The 20334-nt window shown below is 35.7% G+C and overlaps 2 protein-coding genes across 3 annotated transcripts; one reads left to right on the top strand and one right to left on the bottom strand.

The window, feature by feature from the left end:
• Nucleotides 1-1701: 1701 nt before the first annotated feature.
• Nucleotides 1702-20305, bottom strand: LOC135682379 (uncharacterized). 2 transcript variants are annotated; one of them, XM_089113273.1, is made up of 4 exons: nucleotides 19659-20305; nucleotides 9144-9200; nucleotides 5127-5479; nucleotides 1702-4478 (listed from the first exon to the last, which is right to left on the bottom strand). In XM_089113273.1, exons 3-4 carry the CDS (start codon nucleotides 5406-5408, stop codon nucleotides 3225-3227), a joined length of 1536 nt encoding a protein of 511 aa, XP_088969399.1. In that variant the 5' UTR covers nucleotides 5409-5479; nucleotides 9144-9200; nucleotides 19659-20305; the 3' UTR covers nucleotides 1702-3224. The 2 variants fall into 2 exon arrangements, with proteins under 2 accessions (XP_088969399.1, XP_065053321.2); XM_065197249.2 differs by lacking the exon at nucleotides 19659-20305 and adding an exon at nucleotides 9373-9588.
• On the top strand, nucleotides 13830-16639 carry LOC135682381 (neuropeptide FF receptor 2-like). Its single transcript, XM_065197251.2, has one exon. The coding sequence runs from the start codon at nucleotides 15302-15304 to the stop codon at nucleotides 16316-16318; it is 1017 nt and encodes a 338-aa protein (XP_065053323.2). The 5' UTR covers nucleotides 13830-15301; the 3' UTR covers nucleotides 16319-16639.
• Nucleotides 20306-20334: the final 29 nt, after the last annotated feature.

Genomic DNA, 20334 nt, shown 5'->3' with positions numbered 1-20334 from the left:
AAAATGAATTTTAAATGAATCTGCTAGACATACAGGGCTCTAAACGCTGTATGCTGTTTTCTCGTAAAGAAAGAACAAATACGAGCTAGAAGAAATTTTTTTCATCATTTTCTTCATCAATGAAAACCAGTTTGTGATACTCATACTCGACCGTAATATTTTTTCATTCGTTCAAGGTATTTGCACCTTTCAACCCAATTTTTTAACTCCATAGAAAGCAAAGATTCCAGACCAACTTTCCCTTTTGGAGATGGTCTTCTGTTTTCCGAATCTTATATTTATATTTATACATATACTTTCAATGATACTGTATTTATAAACATTTATATAGAGTGTATTTATATACTTTCATTAATATTAAATAGAGTGTAGAGACTCTTTGAGTGCTAAGTGCAACTCTTTTGACCCGCCTTTGCAAAAACTGAGAATTTATACTATTTTTATTTTGATTATCCTGAAATGTTGTTCTGTGTTAAAAAGCTGCCCGGGAAGTTAGGTCCTATTCCGAACGGGTGCTCAAGCCCCAAAGTCTCCACGGAGTCGGTACCTATGGGACTGAATATGAAGCAAACTGATGGTTTTGGTTCTTTTGATATTGGTAATATCCCTGTGTTAAGTATCCACAACGAAATTTTGTCACGAAGAATTTCTGATAAATTGTCCGAATTTTTTTTTTACGAAGTTCATCCGCCGAAAACTTATCTAACAAAATTTTCTGTTGTTAATGTAAGATACATGCGAGTTATCAATGTTTTTTAAAAATAACATCCCTTTTTGGAAATACAGTCAAAGCGATTGTTTCACCACTAGCACAGGAAAGATCTGAATGACAGAAAATCAAGTTTAATCTAGCATGATATTGTTTCCATGAAATTCTAGTTCAAAACATTAGAAAATTAGGATCCAATCCAGGAAACAAAAATAAGAGCGTGAATTTAAAAACGGTTTCAACAAACCATTGCCTATGGTCTGATCTGATTTGATCATCAACGTAAAATTACCAGTTTGTATTTTCAAATGTTAAACTTTTTGTTTGTAATCATTAGTTTTCGGCTTGATACAGAAATTGCCAGACTTTAGCGATAACCTCTTCACCTTGCCCAGAACCCTTCCAACTTTTAGGCACACCTATCCGCAAAAAAAGTGGATCGTTTAGCCTGAATATTTACACAGATAACTGAGTTCGTCAGTCCCTATCATTTGAAGAATTGTCCTCATCCAGATGTATTTAACATTTATGGAAGTTCCTTTCTCATTTAGGACAGATTAATCGGCAAGTAGCCGACCCTTTTCAATAGTAAAGTATTTTATAAAATACTATAAGTATGAGTTTGAAGAATAGTACCAGCGGTAACTTCTTCTTATTTGTAACCATAACCATCTGAACCCGTTTTACGAACCAAATTTTTTCATGTCAACTTCAGAAGCCCTAAACAACCCAGCATAACAGTTGACATGTTTTTCTGATATGGCTAATAGTTGAATTTGATGTTAAAACCCTTGAATACACAATCTTACAGTAAAAGCTTCAGATAAACATCAGAATCAAAATATTCAGGGTAAACGAGTGCTGTTTCACTAGGTTGTTTTAAGGCCCCCCCCCATAGTGGTTGTGATTCACGCAACTAAAACAACACTACTTTCAAACTTTGAATGTCTACACTTAAGACATCCGTCGCAGTGAAATAGAGACTCGTGTGAAATATGACTCAACAAAATACTAAATTGAGATTTAACTGTTATTGGTTTATTACGCACCAAATTGAGCCAATTTTTTAAATTATCACCCAAAATTTCATTCACGAATTCACAGATAGTTAAAGCCTTATCACGACATAACGCAAGGAAAACCCATGATTCACGTTTCACGTAGGAATCCTAATTCACGACTTCACGCACAAAAATATGACCAATAACGTATCACGCAGAAATATGGGGGGGGGGGGGGTTTAAAAAGATGCTGAAAAAAATTTCTGAAGCATCAAGGTAGCATTCAAGCCACGACCAAGAATTATCATTTAATAAAAACTGTACACTCTTAACTGAAACAAGTTGTCTTTTATCAGAGACATCAGATATTTCCTGATTTAATAACTACACATTCTACAATAACTACACTTTGAATTTATATACCTATCCACTATAGTGATAAATTTACATGTAATATTACATCGTAGTGAAGTAAAATTAAAAGCATTCAATAACTCACTTGTTTTAGAGACTAAGGGACTTTTTGAATAAGTGTTTTAGAGACTAAGTGAATATTTGAGATATAAATATAACCGGTGAAACCATGCATGAGAAACAGGAGCCTTTCTTGAAGCAATATTGAGCTAGGCATGCTAGCTTATTCCACTTAAAACAAGAAAAAATAAAATTATGCAGCATTGAGACATCTCGATTCCACAAAATGGTAGAGGAACTCAGTGGAAGGCAACAGTCCTTGTACACAGTGTAGAAAATATGGCCGATAAACATAAAGAATTTCAATGATGAAAAAATTCAACGACCACACCCGGGCCACACCTGGATTTAACTGTTTTACTTAGGGAACGTTTTGGACTTACTGGCTGGAGGCAGAATTAGTACTTTTCTTGACTCTGTTCAAGAAGATATTTGTAAAAAATTCTAAGCAAGAAGGTTTTTCATTCGCAAATCATTTTGCGAAAACACCGACTAGAAGTATGCTATAAATAATCTGCAATCGCTAACTTTGTATTTATACATACCGTTAATCCTCGAATTAGCCCCCTGGGGGCTTATTCATTCTTGATATTTTTGGATGGGGGCTTATTCGAGGGGGGCTTATACAAGGCGGGTTATAAAATTATTGTAGACTTTAAGAAGACATTATTAAAAGACCTCGTTTATTCGAGAATTTACGGTAGCAGTTGGGGCTTATTCGAGGGGAGGGGGCTTATTGACAATTTGTAGTTCTAGGGCGTGGGACTTATTCAAGGAGGGGGGCTTTTTCGAGGGGGCCCAATTCGAGGATTTTACGGTAATCGACCAACCTAAAAAATCAACGCATCGTAAATAAAATGTAGGTAACAGACGCTGACGACAAAACCGTTGGTCAAGATGTCACGGTATTCTAAAGTCACCTGCCTTCAACTGATTTGTAGATGCACTGACTTCCATTAAATTAAAGTGGGCAACATGCAATACCACATACCCAATTTTTCCCGGTATAAAGCATATACGCTGAATGGTACTGCGATATACTATGATATAAGGTTTTCGGAAAATAAAACTTCACTAGTGACAGTTGACGATGTTGACAATGATTGGTTATTTTCGATATCAGTGGCATCTTGTTCTGGTGTTGCTACAAATCCTAATGAACTGAAAGACAGCGGTTTCACTGGACCATCGACCGGTGATTCAGCTGCTGACGTCAGAGTTGAAAACACGGGCATTTCTCTTTTGTTAATTGAGAAGGGTTGACCGTGATGGGCACGTAAAGATTTTGTTTGCTGGTCAGAGAGACTTCTTGTAAACAACATACTTTCTCTTTGCGATCTGGACAGTGATGCTTTCGAAAGACGGGGGAAATAATTGTCAAATGTTTTTTCTTTGGCAGGAAACAATTCTGGTGATGACGTTGATGACTTTTTTCTCGTCCATTTGTTGAAGTCTAGTTCATAATCATCGTCTGGGCTTCTACCTTTTTGAGGATATGTTTCTAGCGAGCGATAACCAAACTTAGATTCTTGCAGCCAGGTAGGTATTTGGCTAGCATTTCCTAAGAATTTCAAAGATAATGCACTTTCCTCATCATAGCTAGACCAGTTACTGTAGCTCCGTGGTTCATTCGGGTGTTTAAGATTCTGAAATGATAACTGGAAAATCGTATCACAAAGTGAGTTGCTTTTTGTCGCCGTCATTTTAACAGCTAACATCGCTTCCTTCAAAGTTCTAAGCCTGTCAACAATGGCCGCCGGAGAAGTATGTTTTCCCTTTGGCACCTTAGTGTTTTCTATGTCTTTGTGCTCTCCTTCATCGTGGGTGTTTTCTTGAGCCGATTTTTTTCCCAAACAGGTACCATCATCAATACTCTCATTTCTGCTAAAGCATTCAAATCGCTTGCCACGTACTAGAGAAGGACCAGAGCAAAGGATGCTGGACGCGTTTGATGATTGTGCTTGGATTGCTGTGTTGCTGCCTTCCTCTAAACTCATTCTGAAAACCTTCGCATCGAGCTGATTACAATCGTCCTCTGGCAGAGAAGGATCGTTTCGTTGTCTGGTTAACCAATGCAGATGAGTCATAAGCTGTTTTTTCTCCCTAGTTAATGAGATTACCTGCTGCTCCAAATTTGACATCCTCTCGGTGTCATCCCCCGTTATGACAGCGTTGTTAAAAGAATTCGAGTTGCGCCTTGAGCTGGAGGCTGATGACTTACCACTCCGATTTCCATCACTTGCATGACTAGCTTGACTTTCGGCACGTCTTAACATCTGGTAACTAGCATTTACCTGGAACAAAAATTGCTCTGCTAACAATCTGGAATAAAATTTCGATTCCATGCAATTTAAAACCATGCACATGGAACGTGTAATGAATACTGCACACGCGACACGCACTTTTGCTGTATGAACTGGATAGTTAAGAAATTATTCGTCTGATCCCATCCAAAAAAGGGTAATGTTGAAAAACGTGAATTGGACATTTATGGCCCCAAATACAATAACAAGAAAGAAGGATAAGGCAGGATCTGGTTAGTTTTGCTTCTACTTTTATTTCATTTGTCAAATTTCAAATAAAATGTCTTTCTTCAGCTTGTAATGTTGCACTATGTGGCGTATAGAGCGAAATCATAATTAACGAAAATTTATCTGTAATGAGCAAAAATTCTGTTCGAAAACTCCTTATCTGCGGCTAAACCCCTAATCACGTGCCTCAAAGAAAAATTCCCTACAACAAGACTAGACAAGACTAGAAACTACCAATATTAAAAATGCCTTGTACCTTTAAACGATTTCTAATCAATATTGCTTTAACTTTCGAAATATTTATTCAGCTAACATAAAGTTTCACTAATTTGGTTCTCTTTGAAAAATTAAATCATGTCATTGCTACTCGGGAGCTCAATTTGAAGCATGCTGAAATACAGTAGAACAAACCTCTTTCTCATTCGTCTTTTCCTGTTTAGCATTGATGATTTTCCTGCATTCTGCAAGCTCGAGACTTAATAGGTCATTCTGGGCCTTCAACTGTTCTTTCTCTATAATATCCAGTTGCATTGTTGTCTTCAGCTTTTCCAAGTTTGCAGAGGCTAACCGCTCCTTGCTCATGTAAACCTCTAGTTCCGAACGCAGCCTATCATTAACGCGCTTTTCAGCAAGCAGCTGCTCCGACAATGATTTGAGCTCGCTGTGAAGAATATCGACGTCATATTGCTCCATTTAGAATGGAATATTGCTAAGCGAAGTAGACGAAATTGCGAAAGAGTTGCTGATCGTCGCCAAAATAAAACCTAGAAGTGACACAAAAATTCAAATAAATTTTGCAAAGATAGCTTAGCTGCTATAGGGTGGAAAATTGATGACATTAACACTGGTAACTTTGATTGTGACGGCAGAACGTGAAAAAGCGTAGGAGCCGGAAGGAGGGGCGCCATGCTCCCCATAGTTTTTGCAAGTACCCTTTTAAAGTTGAATTGTTGTTGCCATAACGTCCTTTTGCTATCATTTATTGGTGACAGGTCCCCTGACAAGCACTCTAGTTAAATGCCACATGGTCTTCAAATTTTTGTTTAAAACTCTAAACCTGTAACTTGAATCTTGACACTCTGTGGTAATTTGTCTTTTCTTACATTTGTTCTTCTTAGCAATTATTTTTTGCTAGAATTATTTCTTATTGTTATTCAAATTGTGGCTAATTGTCATTGCTAAGTTAATGTTAAATTCAAATCTTTTAGTTGAAATTTATATTTTGCAATGTATTTGTGGTGCTATGTATTTGCATTTTCCCTGTGCCATTCATTATCTTGTATATCACTTCTGAAAAATATAGGGATAATGAAGAAACCAATAACCTAACAGCTTTTTTGCAGTGGCAATGTTAGCTAGTAGCTAATTGATCATATTAATTTTTATTTTTACTAATAATTTTTTTAATTTTGTAATAAATTTTAATTTTATTAATTTTAATTCAATAATTTTACAGAAGGAAAACTTTCAAAAAAGACATTTGAGAGAGTGTAGGTATGAGAAAAGCAATCTCCAAACATTGCAAAATGTTTCTTTACATGCAATCTACAAACATGTACTGTAAATCTTTGTTGCAAATAAAATGCAACCATCTACTGCCACGAATTAAATAATAGCAAGAAACTATAATTGCTATACAGCTTTAAAAAAAATGGAAATTTTGCAGATTTCAATAACTTAAAATAATTAAATTGGCAACTGATCATTGTTTAATACCATCTTAAATGACCACTGACCAAATACCATCTTTTTTCAAAAAAATTATCTAGAACATGTGGAATTTTCTTCAAAACTAGAAATCTACTTCCATTAGGTGTCTTACTCTACCTGTATAATTCTCTGTTTCTTTCCTTTTTACAATATGGCCTTGTTGTTTGGGACCAAACATTTGCATCATATATTAAGCCAATTTTCAAATTGCGAAAAAAAACAGTCAGAGCAATTTCATTTCAGCCAGGCTTGTCCCCCTCACTTCAAATTTTCAAAGATCTCAAACTTCTAGAACTTTCTGATATTTTTTAACTCTGTCTCTTGACTTTTGTCTTTGATTCTGTCAATAAAATTTCACCTATACTTGCTTTTATGACTTTTTCCTTTTGAGTTCCTCTGTTCACCAATATTCCACAAGACAGGCCAGTCAAGGTAATTTATATTTGTCCCATTAAAATAGTCTTCAATATGGGATAAAGTTGCTTAATTATTGTCCTAGAGGGGGGTCTCTCCTTGAAGTTTACATATTGAGAGATCTCCTTCTTTAAGAATTCACTTCATACAATTTATTTTGTCCTGTATTTGTATTTATACTATTATGTACTTTAGTTTAATAATTTCTTTGTATTAATATGAAACTGAACTGAAACTGAATTATTTGACAAAATTAAAGCACATAGAACAAATAATAGATTTTATGCAGCTGGAAGGGCGGCTACATCAGTTTAAGTTTTCAAAAGTGACAAAGAAACAATTATCCAGACTTGCGTCCTTCTTGCTTCATACCCTCACCTCTTTCTGATCTTGCACAGCTGATTAAACAAACCCCTATACTTGCTCTTAGATCATCCGATACTCATCTGATACGCTTTCACTCGTTCTGAATCTCAAGGAAAGTTCTTATCAACGGATTTCTACATCTTTACCCTTCAGGTAACGTTCGCCAAAAACTAATCTATCTTGTCATCATTCAACATTACATCTTTTCAATCCCTTCCCTCAAAAAGGCATTCATTGGCATATGCCTTTACCGATTCAGGCTGCAGTTCGACTTCTGCCTCCCCTTCCTGCTTATATTTTCTTCTTCTATGCCACTGGCTAGCACTCATATTCTATACTAAAGTGATAATTTTTTCCTGAGACCGTCCTCTCCTCAGTAGACTAATGAAATCAACATAATTTTACATTGCTAAAAATCGAAACAAAAGAAGTATGCTGCACAGTGAATAGCGGAGCGTTGTCGTGTAAACAGGATGAAAATGGTATGAATATCAATCCGTGTAAACGTAGTCTAAATGATATGCTTTCATATCGGATAGCTGAGATCAATCGGATATGAAAAACAATCTGGTATCGAGTAATCGCAGCCTTAAACAAAATAAAATCTTGCCAGAAACAAAAGTCTTATTTGCACATTGTGATCTCTTTAAACTTGGCTTGCACAACTATTGCTATATACAAAACTTGATTTCAAATTACTGGCTGTGTGGGATTTTCTCCAGTGCAAACCAATTTATGCAGAGTCCTGTTGAGCATTTAAACTGATTTCCACATATAATATGTCTAAATAGAAAGACAGCTTTATCCCTATTATTCTCATTGCAACATTTTCCCACAGAACACTACAGCTTTGATGTGGATTACATCATACTCAAATTTTGACACAGTTTATCTGAAACCTTTTTACTTGGACTCCATTCTTTGGAAATACAAAAAGCTGCAATGTAGTCAAAGCATTTTGCATTTGGCAAAAAGCTGAAAACTCCCCTTTTTTCTATCAACTATAACTGATCTAGGGGATAACGAACATGATATGTAGAGATTATTCTTAAAACAACATGATCAAATACAATGAAGTTCTAAATTTACTATGAATATCAAGTGTTGATGAAGCTATGAGGGGAATCATAGAAGAAATTTACAAAATTGACATAGAACTTTAGCTGCTAGCCATGCCTGTATCCCTCAAATGCTTTAGAGGCACAGCGTTCTAACTGCACAATGCGTTTTACCTTACAGGTCTATTGCCTTTTTTAACATGTGCATGTTCACCTCATGATGCAAAAGGATGAAGCTCTGAATCTATTTGTTTTCTTTTAACATTCACATAGATGAAACATTTTCAATATCATTTCTTGCTTTATGATAACATGCCTTGCCTTATGTTAATTTGTTCCCAACAAGTGAAATTTTGCAAAAGGATTTCATTCTGAGGACCTTCTTGTATCTGGCCAAATACATTGCCTTGCTTTATGAATACAGTGTATACTTTGAGAATCAATTTGAAATAATTTTGAATGTTGTCCCACCATAAAAACGTTCACACAATATTGAGTAAACAGAAATAGAAATTGGCCATGTTGTTTCTTATGTTACATCAGTTGCTATTTTTAGACTCAGTTACAACCATAAAAATTAATTGCCTATACAGAATATAAAATTAACATTAAAATGGAGGGAAAAAATGAAATCATTGGAACTACAATGACAAATTACTAAAAATAATGAAATTTTACAGCATTTCCTACCAAGTTTTATGTGATAATACATTCGATAAGCGTCACAGTTTACCCGTGGTAAAAGTGGCATTTATCTGGTAGAATAATAACGTTAAACTTTAGATTAAGAGAATTTGCTACTAGTTATTTCCCTCGGGTTTCAATACTGACTCTAAATATATTTTAAGTCTAAATATGTTCAACATATTCTAAGTCTCACCTGTTAAAAACAATTTTTCCGTTCTGCTCCATGTATCAAATAAAATTTGATGTCACCCTGGAAAAGCGATATAAACATATCAAAATCTGAGCTAAAGATGACTAAATTCTTGAATTACTGCTATATTTAATGCCCTAAAGAATTACTGATAACAAACATCAGTGGCTCAGCAAATAAACATTGGCCTAAGCATCAGTGAATACTCCTGTCTACATCAATGTAAACTTACCTCCCGACAACAAGCAACTTTTACTTCCTCATGGCGTCAGAATATACTGCAGGACAGCAGGAAAAAATCCTTCTATAATGCCCTTAGCTGTTGAAAACAGCTCCCTTATTGTCGAAACTAAACCTGAGGTACACAGTGAGCTATGATCCGTACAACCTGCGACTAGAAGTTGAGAACAGGCCACGTGACCCCACGATTTTTCTTTCGGCAAATTCATATGATCAAAGACCAAACTAAAAATTCTGATACAATATAATGGGCAACTTAAATTTTGTCTAGAAAATAACACGTGAACAATGAAATTTTGGTACACAGCTTTCTAAGGCCAAATGTTTAGACCCTACATAGCAAATTTAGAGATAATCACTTTTTTATGTATATTTTTGAAAATGGCTTTTAAAAAAACAAGCATATTTCTTCTTACTAAAGCTTTTTCGTCTGACACTCCTCAGAGTATCAAAAGGAAGAACATCCATATTAACAGGCAATAGTTGAAATAGTAGTATATAAGGAACACCGCAACGCGACGAGAATAAACAACAACAAACACACAAATCAGTGGTGGCTAATAATTTTCGCCCTGGCATACGGGGCTTCATCAGAGCAAAAGTGAAGCCCTATCTAATTGTTTGGAAAGTCATTGCTAATTTCATATATTTTTTATATGATTAATTAGTATATACCTAATTACCGACGGCCCGGCGTGGATTGTTCAAGGATGTTTTTTCATTAAAACTCCCAACGAAAGAAGTAAGTTTACATCTAGTTATCATAAATACTACACATGTATACACACATAAACCTGTGAAGAACACTAGCTAATATTCTATGGAGTAGAGCAACTGTTGTAGGTATTTCAACAACATAAGGTGCCACATCTGCGCCTCATCACATAAAATTAATTAAAAACTGAACACACAATGGTGGTCACACAATCTTTATCAGCAGGGGTGTAGGAACGTAATTAACTTGGTATTGGGTTGAGATGTATTTTTCAAGAGCCAAAAACGTTAACCCACTACACTCATTATTTATAAGAACAGAGCTCGAGATTAGGAATATTAAGGAATAAGGAATATTCTCACGAAAGCGATAAAATTTGTGCAAAAATAATCATACAAAGGGAAATGTGATGAAACACCTGTGCAGATAAGAGTAAGAATTCGCAAGGCAATGAAAAACAGATAATCAGAAGCTCTACAACCAGATCCATACTGGTTGACACAAGCATTTACTACTGGTTACATTATCAAAAGAAGATTGTAAGAGAAATTGCCTTTAAGCTTTGGTTAGACATACGATGGAAATAATGATCTGGCCCACAGGTGGTATTAGTGTGGTTTATAGGAAAAAAATTTCTTTACATCTTCTAATTTTGAACATACATTTGATAAATAAATAAGAAATGGCACGAAGAGGATATACAAAGAAAAACGTTTCTTAACGGCTTGAAAACAAAAATATCCGATCGTCAACGTTAAAAAAGCTGTGAATATCTGCAGAAAACATGGAGTCAGCAAAATAATTCCAAAATCTTTTCACACAAATTATGTTCATCTTGTGCAGGGCCCCGCACACCCTCCGCTAAAAAACTGCAAGATCTGCAGCGCTCTAGTGATGAAATCGAGGAAAATTCCGTAACCAATGAGGACTAGGCCATGCGAAAAATTATGGTGAGGTGATCAGCTTAAAGCAGACGATGATGAGTGGAACTACATTTTCTTCTGGAGTTCCAGCAAAGGAGACAGTTATGAAGGATGAATGGATCCATATCATTTTCTATACAACGAAATTTTAATTTTGAATGACTTTTTTAACTAGCTAAAGATTTTTAGGCATCCTTTCACGCGTTATTCAATCACCTTTAAAAGGCGATGACGTCATAAAATGATGATGACGTCATGAAAGAACGTTTAAAAGTAAGTATAATAGAAATTCAATACATCTTTTAAAAGCACTGAATGTGCGCAATGCGAATATGGAACATATTTGACAATGATAGTTGCGAGAAAACAATTAAAAAGGTTCAAAGTGAATTTTCTCCAAGTTGATGACGTCATCACAAAATTTGACTTCCGTTCAAGATATTTTTCATTTCATCTCAGATTTGAAATCTGCATAGTCAATTTAGTGCAAAAATGCAAAAAAAGTTGAGTTCGAGTCCTTGGCCGATTTTTAAAGATTTTTTATCATTTTTTTGATGACGTCATGAAAAACAGTAACTTCCGGTGATAATTTTTTTGGCCCATCTTGGATTTGGAATCTCCATGGTCGATTTAGTAAGAATGTGAAATAAAATTTGAGGTTAGGCAGTTTGCTAGTTTTTTCTACAAAATTCCCTGTCTATAAAGAGAAACTTTCTCGAAACCAAAGAAGGTAACAGGAGATGACATGAAATTGGACACACCTAATAAGTCGCAAGGAGCTCCTTATTCTATCATCTATACCAAGATAACATAAGGAACTATACCAATTAAAAAGTACATAGTACCTAATCGTCGAAGAGAATCATTACCGCCCCATTTGTAAAAAGTTGAGGGAGATCAGCACTATGGCTTCTAAAAGTTTTCTTCACCTTAGGGCTCAGTTTCTTATAAATAGCTTCACATGTAAAAATTTGGTGTATACTTAAATTCAGGGGCGGATCCAGAGAAACTTTGAAGGAGGGGCAGTTGGTAGTGGGGGCGCTGAAAGTTTTTCAGAAATTGATGATGAGAGTACGCTGTATTCATTTTGTAAGGAAATTTTTCACAATATTGTTGTATGCTTTGAGGAAATTTTTGAAGTAAATTAACCTAGAAGTCTCAGAAACTTTTCCACCTGCTTCTCACTCTTCAAAAGGGGAGCAACATCTCCAAAAAGGATGCTAGAGTTGCTTCAACTCAGTGAGGGAGGGGCAACTACCCCTAGTTACCCCCCTAAATCCGCCAATGCTCAAATTAATGTCAAAGTCAAAAACTCAAGCAAATACTATGAGTACCCGAAAACTATATCTAGTTCCCGAAATGAATCAAGTACTCTCCTAAAGCGTAAGCACAGTTGTTGTGAGCATACTGTTATTTGATCACTGTGCTGCAAACTTTTGATTACTCTCAATACTGCTGGAATAGTGTCATAGAATTGATACAAATTCTCGAAAGAATAAAATTGCCTCTGGACCAGGTCTCTTGCGAAAAAGAATAGCAATCAAACAAATTTTGTATTTCTGTCTGACAATCAGAAATTCACAGAAATGGGTCTTAGAGAATCTCCAGAAATTTTTTGAAGCTTTTTTTAATAAAATGAAGGCTTGTATATCGTTAGCTGAAAGTTTTTGATGAAATGCTATCAAGTAATTGAGTTCTTAAAACTGGAAAGAAAAGCAAAAAATTTCACCTTTCTCAATTTCACTCTGCAATTATGAATAGAACACTGGTTTCTCAAAATTTATTTCATTAAAGAACTTTCCTTGTACTAAAACTACACACTAAGGTGTATTCTAAACTGGCTTGAAGCGTCAAAAGAGGGGTATAGGTAATAGTGGGTAAATGCAACAATGGGTATGCCTCATTTGTCTGACAGATGCAGTAATTTAAATCGTTGATAGTCGTCATAGGTAGTCGTCATCAAAGTCGCCCTACCAGGACACACACTACAGGAGAGCCAGAGGACCATGGCCACCACCTTTTTTGGTTAAATAATAAAATAAAAACATCTTGAATTGTTTATATAGATAAACCTTTAGATTACAACAAATACAATAAATCAAAGTACACAAAGAAAACAGCGTCAGCAGAATGCTTGCCACAATTGGCACTAGAGGGGGCAAGAGGAAATTTTCTTTACATTGCTGGCCCCGCAAGTTTAGGGTTAGTGTCGTGGGACCTGCTTACAAAAGCCAGTCGAGTGTCTATCTTTAGCAGGTAGAAAAGGTGCATTGGATCTCTGGAGAAGCGTATACGTAAACAGGCTACACTCTTTTTTTATAAGAACAATTTTATAAGAACACGAGCTTCAAAACTGGTCAAAAGTTAAGAACAAATTAAGAACAAGCTGAGGCTGAGCTTCTGCAAAATGCAATTTTGAACAACGCTTTTTCTTAAAATCGAGGATTTTTAGGGATGTGTGGGTGCTTTTTCGGTGAATATTCAAATTTGTCAGCAAATTAAGGCTGTCTCACTCACTTTGTTGGCAAATGAGGCCTGAACACCTCCTTAGAGCGAAAAAGCTAGCAATAGCACTGCTTACACCCTCTTAATTTAAGAACAAGTTAAGAACAAGCCAGCCTCAGATTTTCGAAAAAATTAAGAACAGTCAGCCTGAACTTAAATTTACTAGTTCTTATAAAAAAAAGAGTGTAGTTGTTCTAGAATTTTTCAAAAATTCAACCTTGCCACTCAGTAGTTACTTTAAAAAGATCCTGCAGAATTAATTATACCAATGAAATATTATTTAATCAAAAAGTGCACGCTACGCTGTTTTAAATGAATCTCTTGATGTTACCCTCCGGGTGCATTTTTTTCTAAGAGGTAATGGAGGATGAACATAGAGCTTAATAGGTCGTGGATATAAACTTTACATGAATGTTTACGTTTTTATTATGAGTGATTTTGATATCTTATGGATTTCAGCGATTGAAATGCAAAGAATAATCGCAAGTCATCAATCAACAATTTTTCTTCGACATAATCTTTATCAAATGCACCATGATCTGTGGATCAACAAATCGACTCAGTTCACTAATTCACTTCGAGAATTAACCAAACATGATAGAGAAAACGGAGCACAGAAATTGCATCGAGTAATGAAAATTTTGGATTGGCTTCAAGGAGGACTGACCCTGCCTTTATGATTTCATCCACATCTGATAGCGAAAGCTATGCGGCTCCTTTGTTTTGGAAGCTGACCTCTTTCATGTATGTCCTCTTTGTGGTGGGATTGTACTCGGTTTAGGACAATCGTGTGTTGTCCAGCAACACAGAATGATCACTGCACCTTAATGGAAAGAGATGTGTAAATGGCAGGGCGCAATGCATGTGTATTAGAAACATAGTTATCGTCTGATGAATGGCCTACAAAGAACGTACAACTGACCGCCGAGCCTGCGGTGTATGACTGTCTTTGTCAGCGCCGATAAACTCAAAGCTCTTGTCATTGGAGACCTGTTAAATAGTTCATACGTTGGTTACCATCTGTTGCGTTCAGGGATGTGAAATGCTAAACTTGTGTTTACTGTGTGATTGGAACTGAAATCACATCAGCTGTTGATAACGTCGTGTGTTGGCTAAACCGAAGATTGCAAATCGAAGAATTTGCTGTTGCGGAGCAGATAGGGATTTGGAAATCGAGAGACGCCTTAACTGCGAGAGACCGTTACTGATTACAAAATTTTGAATGAATGCAACATATTTCGTTTGAGGAGTTTTCTTGTTATTTTGCTTTTGGTAGAGTTAGCGGAACTTAATGTCCGCGAATGCAATATCAAATAACAGTTTCATTGAATTGTTTTTGGCTTTTTTCACCATGTGCTGATCTGCTTTTCGCCGCCAAGTTGATTCCTGAACACAGCTGCCACAACTACAGCAGAAGCCGAAACATGAGGTTAGCAAGGTATCTTAAAAAATTAATGAACGAGATAATTCGAAATCACTACATCTTCTTTGTGAACACAATTGCGAGAAAAGACCGCAAAGGGAGAGAGGAAATTATTTCAATTCATTTACACTAAAATTTCATAAAAGATTATTCCATTTAAGTTCACTAAAAACAACGTTAATTTGTAAATAAAGTGCGACAAAAAGCTGATCGATGGTCTCTTCATGGATTTGCTTCAATGATCAACTCAGAAGATCGGGTTAAGTTTAACGGAGATTTGAGAAGTGGTTCTTTTCGTTGGTGATCTACTTGTTGCTGCACGCTACACTGCCTCACGGTTAGTACTGCGGTTACGATGGGTGTTACTGACGCATACGGTCCGAATAGAAATGGTATAATATTTAGTCGCTCCATAGACATTGCCATTAACACAACTTATGTTATTCTAACCTTGATCAACTTCGTCGGGAATACAGCAATCATATTCTTGATTTCACGACATCGCCAGCTTCGAACAACGGTTAATATTCTGCTGTTGAATCTCAGCTTATCTGATATCGTTGGCGGCATTGGTGTCTACCCTTACATTTTTGTGACAAATATGTCCAGCATCTCAGTTAACGAATCTCACCTGCAAATGATTTGCAGTTTAACAGAGGGTCTTTCTATATTCTTTTTGGCATCAGGAGTTGGCTTGATGACTCTCTGTGCAGTTTCGTTCTATCGATATAGCATCATTCGTTTCCCGCTTCAGGCCATATGGACTCGATCGAAACGAACAGTCGAAACAATCATCGCTCTTATATGGACATTGAGTATTGTATTTATTGCACCGGCAGCCATATCCTATCGATATTCGCAGGATTTCGACGTCTGTAAGAGAGACTGGCGATACGTAAACGGCGATGTTTACCGAGGCGTAACGCTAGTGGTCGTAATCATAATTCCTATAGCGTTTATGTTCCTTTGCTACATCTCATTAAGGCGTGCACGTCGGAAAATCACATTTCGACGGCATAGCACGGCCTGTCGTATCAAGATGATGAAAAGAAGCGAAAAGCTTGTTGCTCTTCTCATTGCAAACTTTGTACTCTGTTGGGCCCCGTTTTTGATCTATTGGGGCATGAGAATGTTCAGCTCACAGTTTCCGGATACTTACGACGGACACACAAATACCCTGAAATGGGTTCGCGTAACTGTCATATTTGCAGTCGTTAACGGTTCAGTTGACCCGTTCCTACTTGCAGCCAGTAGCAAAGAAATCAGAAATAAATTTAAAAAGCTGATATTTAGAATGCTTCGGGTTGGACAAACAAGCACCACTGTAGTCAGATTTAGATTAAAACGCCCTGCACGCATATTCACTGTATAGAAATAGTTATTTTGCTTTTGGATAAACAAAGGTTTTAAGATTTTTGATCTTGCCTCTTTAATTTGATTCAAGATGCATATAGATTAAGATGTTTTTTTTCGGTTTTTGGTTGCTCTTGGTTAGTTTTTGTTGGGATACTTTCATAGATTACGGTTTTGCTGTATAAATTATTTATCTTGTTTGAGATCAACATTCATTAGGATAGTTTCTAAATACTTCAAAGTTTGAAACTATCTTGGAAGGTTTTTTGTAGATAGTGGTTATATAATGATGTGATTGACAAACATCATTTTATTGGGAAATCATTTTGGGGGAAAAGTATATTTTTGTGACTATATTTTGTGACTGACAGTTAAACGAGCCATTTGACAGTACGTTCCTTTCATTGTTGGTATCGTCTGAATTAAACGTCTTGCATAATTTTCATGGAACCTATAAATTCTGTTGTGGGAAAAAATTTTCAAATACATGATGACTAAAATGGGAAAGTTTTCGAAGTTTTATAATGTCAAGAGCCGTTAAACAAGTGAGAAGATTAATTTTGATCTCGTGACTATAAGTGATTTTGTGGGAAAATGGATATAGATTACCAACAGCTATTTTGGCAGATATTCCTAACTTGGACTTGTTATTTTCACCTTTTATTGTTAATCTATATTTAATATCTATCTTTGATATAAAAGAATGATAAAGAATACCACACTAAGGCAGGCTTTTTAAAGACCTTTTTTTCTCTTTTAGAAGTTTGCTTACAAAAAAGTTGCAAGAAGATTTTTTAGTTCAATTTCTGATTTTGCCAATTTCTTACGAGTTTCAAGTACCTTTTGCAGAAAATTGCGGTGACATCATTTGAGCTGGATCGGTTCCTACTGACATTTTTATCATTTACATCAAAGAAACTTTGTTCAGCAGAATCATTTTGGAAGAAACGAAGAAACATTAAATTGTAAACTGTGCTTAACCCCTTATATTGAAAAAAAGACAAACATCCCGTAGCAATGTGGTCTCACTTTTAAACGAATCTTTCGGGATTAGTTGCCATAGATCGACTATTTGCTTTATCTATCCGCTGCATATTATTTACAATGATGTAATAAACTTTTTACTGTAATTTAGAAATTCTCTGTGCCTGACTGTGGATAACAATATAATTGCTGTTGTTTATCGTTTAAAACCATCACTGTCAAAAGCTAGTTTACAAATTTCAGACGAGGTTCAGCAAAATTAACTTACATATGTTTAAATGCTTGACCTTATTTACTAAAATACGACGAAAAGCAGCAGATTGTATTTACTTTTTGAAGTATGAAATATTTGCTTTTACGTTGGCAACACAAATTGTTCGTGCAAGCATTTTTAACCCTAGTAAAGTCAAGCATATGACGTAAACCTCTTCATTCTGTGTACACAGATCAAAGCAGTATTTCTAGTGATATGTAAATATTAACTTTCTATCCTCACCAAATTGGCTCAATACCAATTAGTTATCTAGATAGATTTGGAGATTTCTACATACCTAAAAGACGAGCAAAGATTCATTTCCATGACTGACACAGAAAACGATTTTCACGAAATGAGAGTATTCCATGCGGTCTAGCACGTGAAAAGTCTGATGAATGTCAAAGAGTTTAGTTTACAACGAACTTTGCCAAGACGAAGTTGTCAGAATTGCAGTCATATCGACCAAAGAGAAATTGTTTACCGATATAAATTTCAAAATTGATGAAATATTTTTTGCCCCTCTAAAAGGCGCCCTTCCCGGTTAAAGGAGCATGTACTGTTTGTTATTCTGATGAGAGCTCATGTGCTTTTATAGCATGTGCTATGTTATAGGTCTGTAACAGGCTACTGATTTTACAAGAAATTCCTTGCTACAGCTGTTAGTGCCAAATTGAACCGAAAAACAAAAATACCAAATACAATTGAAGTCCTTCTTCTAATTGTGGCATTGTTCCCTGAACCATTTACCACGTACGAAGAATGATTAATTCCTTACGTGGGGATGCAGCAGAATGCAACAAGTTCTTTATTTGGTACCTTGCTTTCATTCTATTGTTCAAGCGGATTGCAACAAGGCTATTTACTTGGCACCTTGTTTTTATTTGCTTGTCTTACAAACGCACTAAACTGCTTTGTAATTAGCCGCCCATTTTGGCAAAGGGAGTCATTTAGCTGATTGTAAACCAGTTTTTCGATTTCAGAATGTCTTAATATGAAAAACAAACCGCATAGATCAGCAGTATTCACTGTTCTCCCATTGACCGCTGTTGAAGACAAGGGCAGAACGTGCGACCTTCCCGTCATCTAGGAACATGCCAGTGGCTAGGGACAGGTTGATTTCACAGGATTCGGCTATTGGAAGAACTTCAGTTACTAAGAACATCAGACCAAATCCCTTTTAATTATCGATTCAAACTTTCTGAAACCCTACCCTAATTAATGTATATTGACGGTCTTGATTCAAATTTTCATTTTGTTTGCTAGCGTTGAGGTGTATGCTTTCTTTGATTTCATTTGCTACGAAAATTTTCCTGTTTATTTACCTTGATCTTCGTTGTATTAGCATTTACATAGCTTGGTTTACTATACTAAAAAAGCTAAAACGAAGGAAATGAAATTTGGCATATTGCCTTCCAGTTTCACTTTTTCATAGAGTTGTCAAATGATGACGTCACAAAAATCTGTTTTTAAAATTGTTGAAACTTTTCCCCATAACCTGAAAGAGCATCATAAAATACCTCTAAACCTGCAAAATTAGTTAAAGGTATTACGAATTAGCTGAGATATGTCCAGATAGGCACAACACAAGCTCTGACCCCATCAAACCTTTGTAATTTGGTCTCAGTTCATAATTTTATGAACTGAGCCAAAATAACATAAATCCGTTAGCAAACTCCAAATCTTCTATTGGCCATAGCTCATCAGATTTTTCACAAATTTAACTGATTTTGCATAAATGAGAGTATTTCATGGTGTTCTTTTATGCTATATTGTCAAAATTCAAAACTTCTAAAAATAGTTTTTTGTGATGTCACACTTGAGAATTCTATTGTTAACAGCGAGAACGTAATGTTCCACCAGAGAAAGGCGCACGCGACGATATAAATAAGTCGACTTGTCCGCGTATTTTGCATCTAAAAATGTTGCATTTAAAAGATTAACTCTATTTCTTACATGGGTCTAAATGAATTGTCGTTGATCCATAGAATAATGTACTACTTGCTTTCTCATCGAAAAAAGTTTCAAACAAGGAAATATGGTGGTCATCCTTTAGAGCAGTCATTGCTGAGACTTGAGGACATATAATATTCGTGATTTAAAAAACGCTAGCATTATCTACCTTTAATAGTGTGCAACCTGGTGTTCAGCGCAAAACAGGAAACTTCCTGGGCTGAATACTTCCTTGTTTGAAAAGTAGGAACTTCATTATTATCTTGATGTTTGAAAATAAACAAACAGTTGTTGATAGTTATACCCTTGCAGCTTATACAGACGTATTTCAAATATTGTAGTGTTTTTCTCCTAAGCACCTTGAGAGCAGTCAATACACCTGCATTGAGTAAGTACCCTGATTACATAAAAAAGATTGCTTGTAAAAGATTTGAACGAAAATAGGATAATCAGGGGTGCTAGCTACAAAACCACTGGCTACAAAGCGAAGTGCACGTCTGCTCACCTTACAGCCTCGACTAAAAAACGAGCAAACAGAAGTGATGTGAAGATTTAACATATAGGAGGCTTTAGAAATCCTCCCTTACGAAAATTGTAAACATATTAGCAACTTTTCTTTCAATTACTGTCATAAGTGAACGACTTTTTCAAAGCTTCATAAGGTTTATCTTTATTTAATCCCTTCTACGGTTCTACGCTTTGCAAATTTGAAAATTATTTGCAGAAGACAAACGAATTTCAAAAGTCAATTTTACGATTAATACCGCAGAAATTCACATATTACCAAACCAATTGTTTTTTATCAAATGCTCAACGTCTTGATGTTGTTGCATTGCATGCATTAA

This window comes from Rhopilema esculentum, chromosome 16 (genome assembly GCF_057945365.1).
Source record: "Rhopilema esculentum isolate cy_ngs chromosome 16, ASM5794536v1, whole genome shotgun sequence".
In the NCBI taxonomy this organism is placed as follows: Eukaryota; Metazoa; Cnidaria; class Scyphozoa; order Rhizostomeae; family Rhizostomatidae; genus Rhopilema; species Rhopilema esculentum.
The sequence above is the reverse complement of the archived record's forward strand: the minus strand, read 5'-3'. Positions and strand labels throughout refer to the sequence as shown.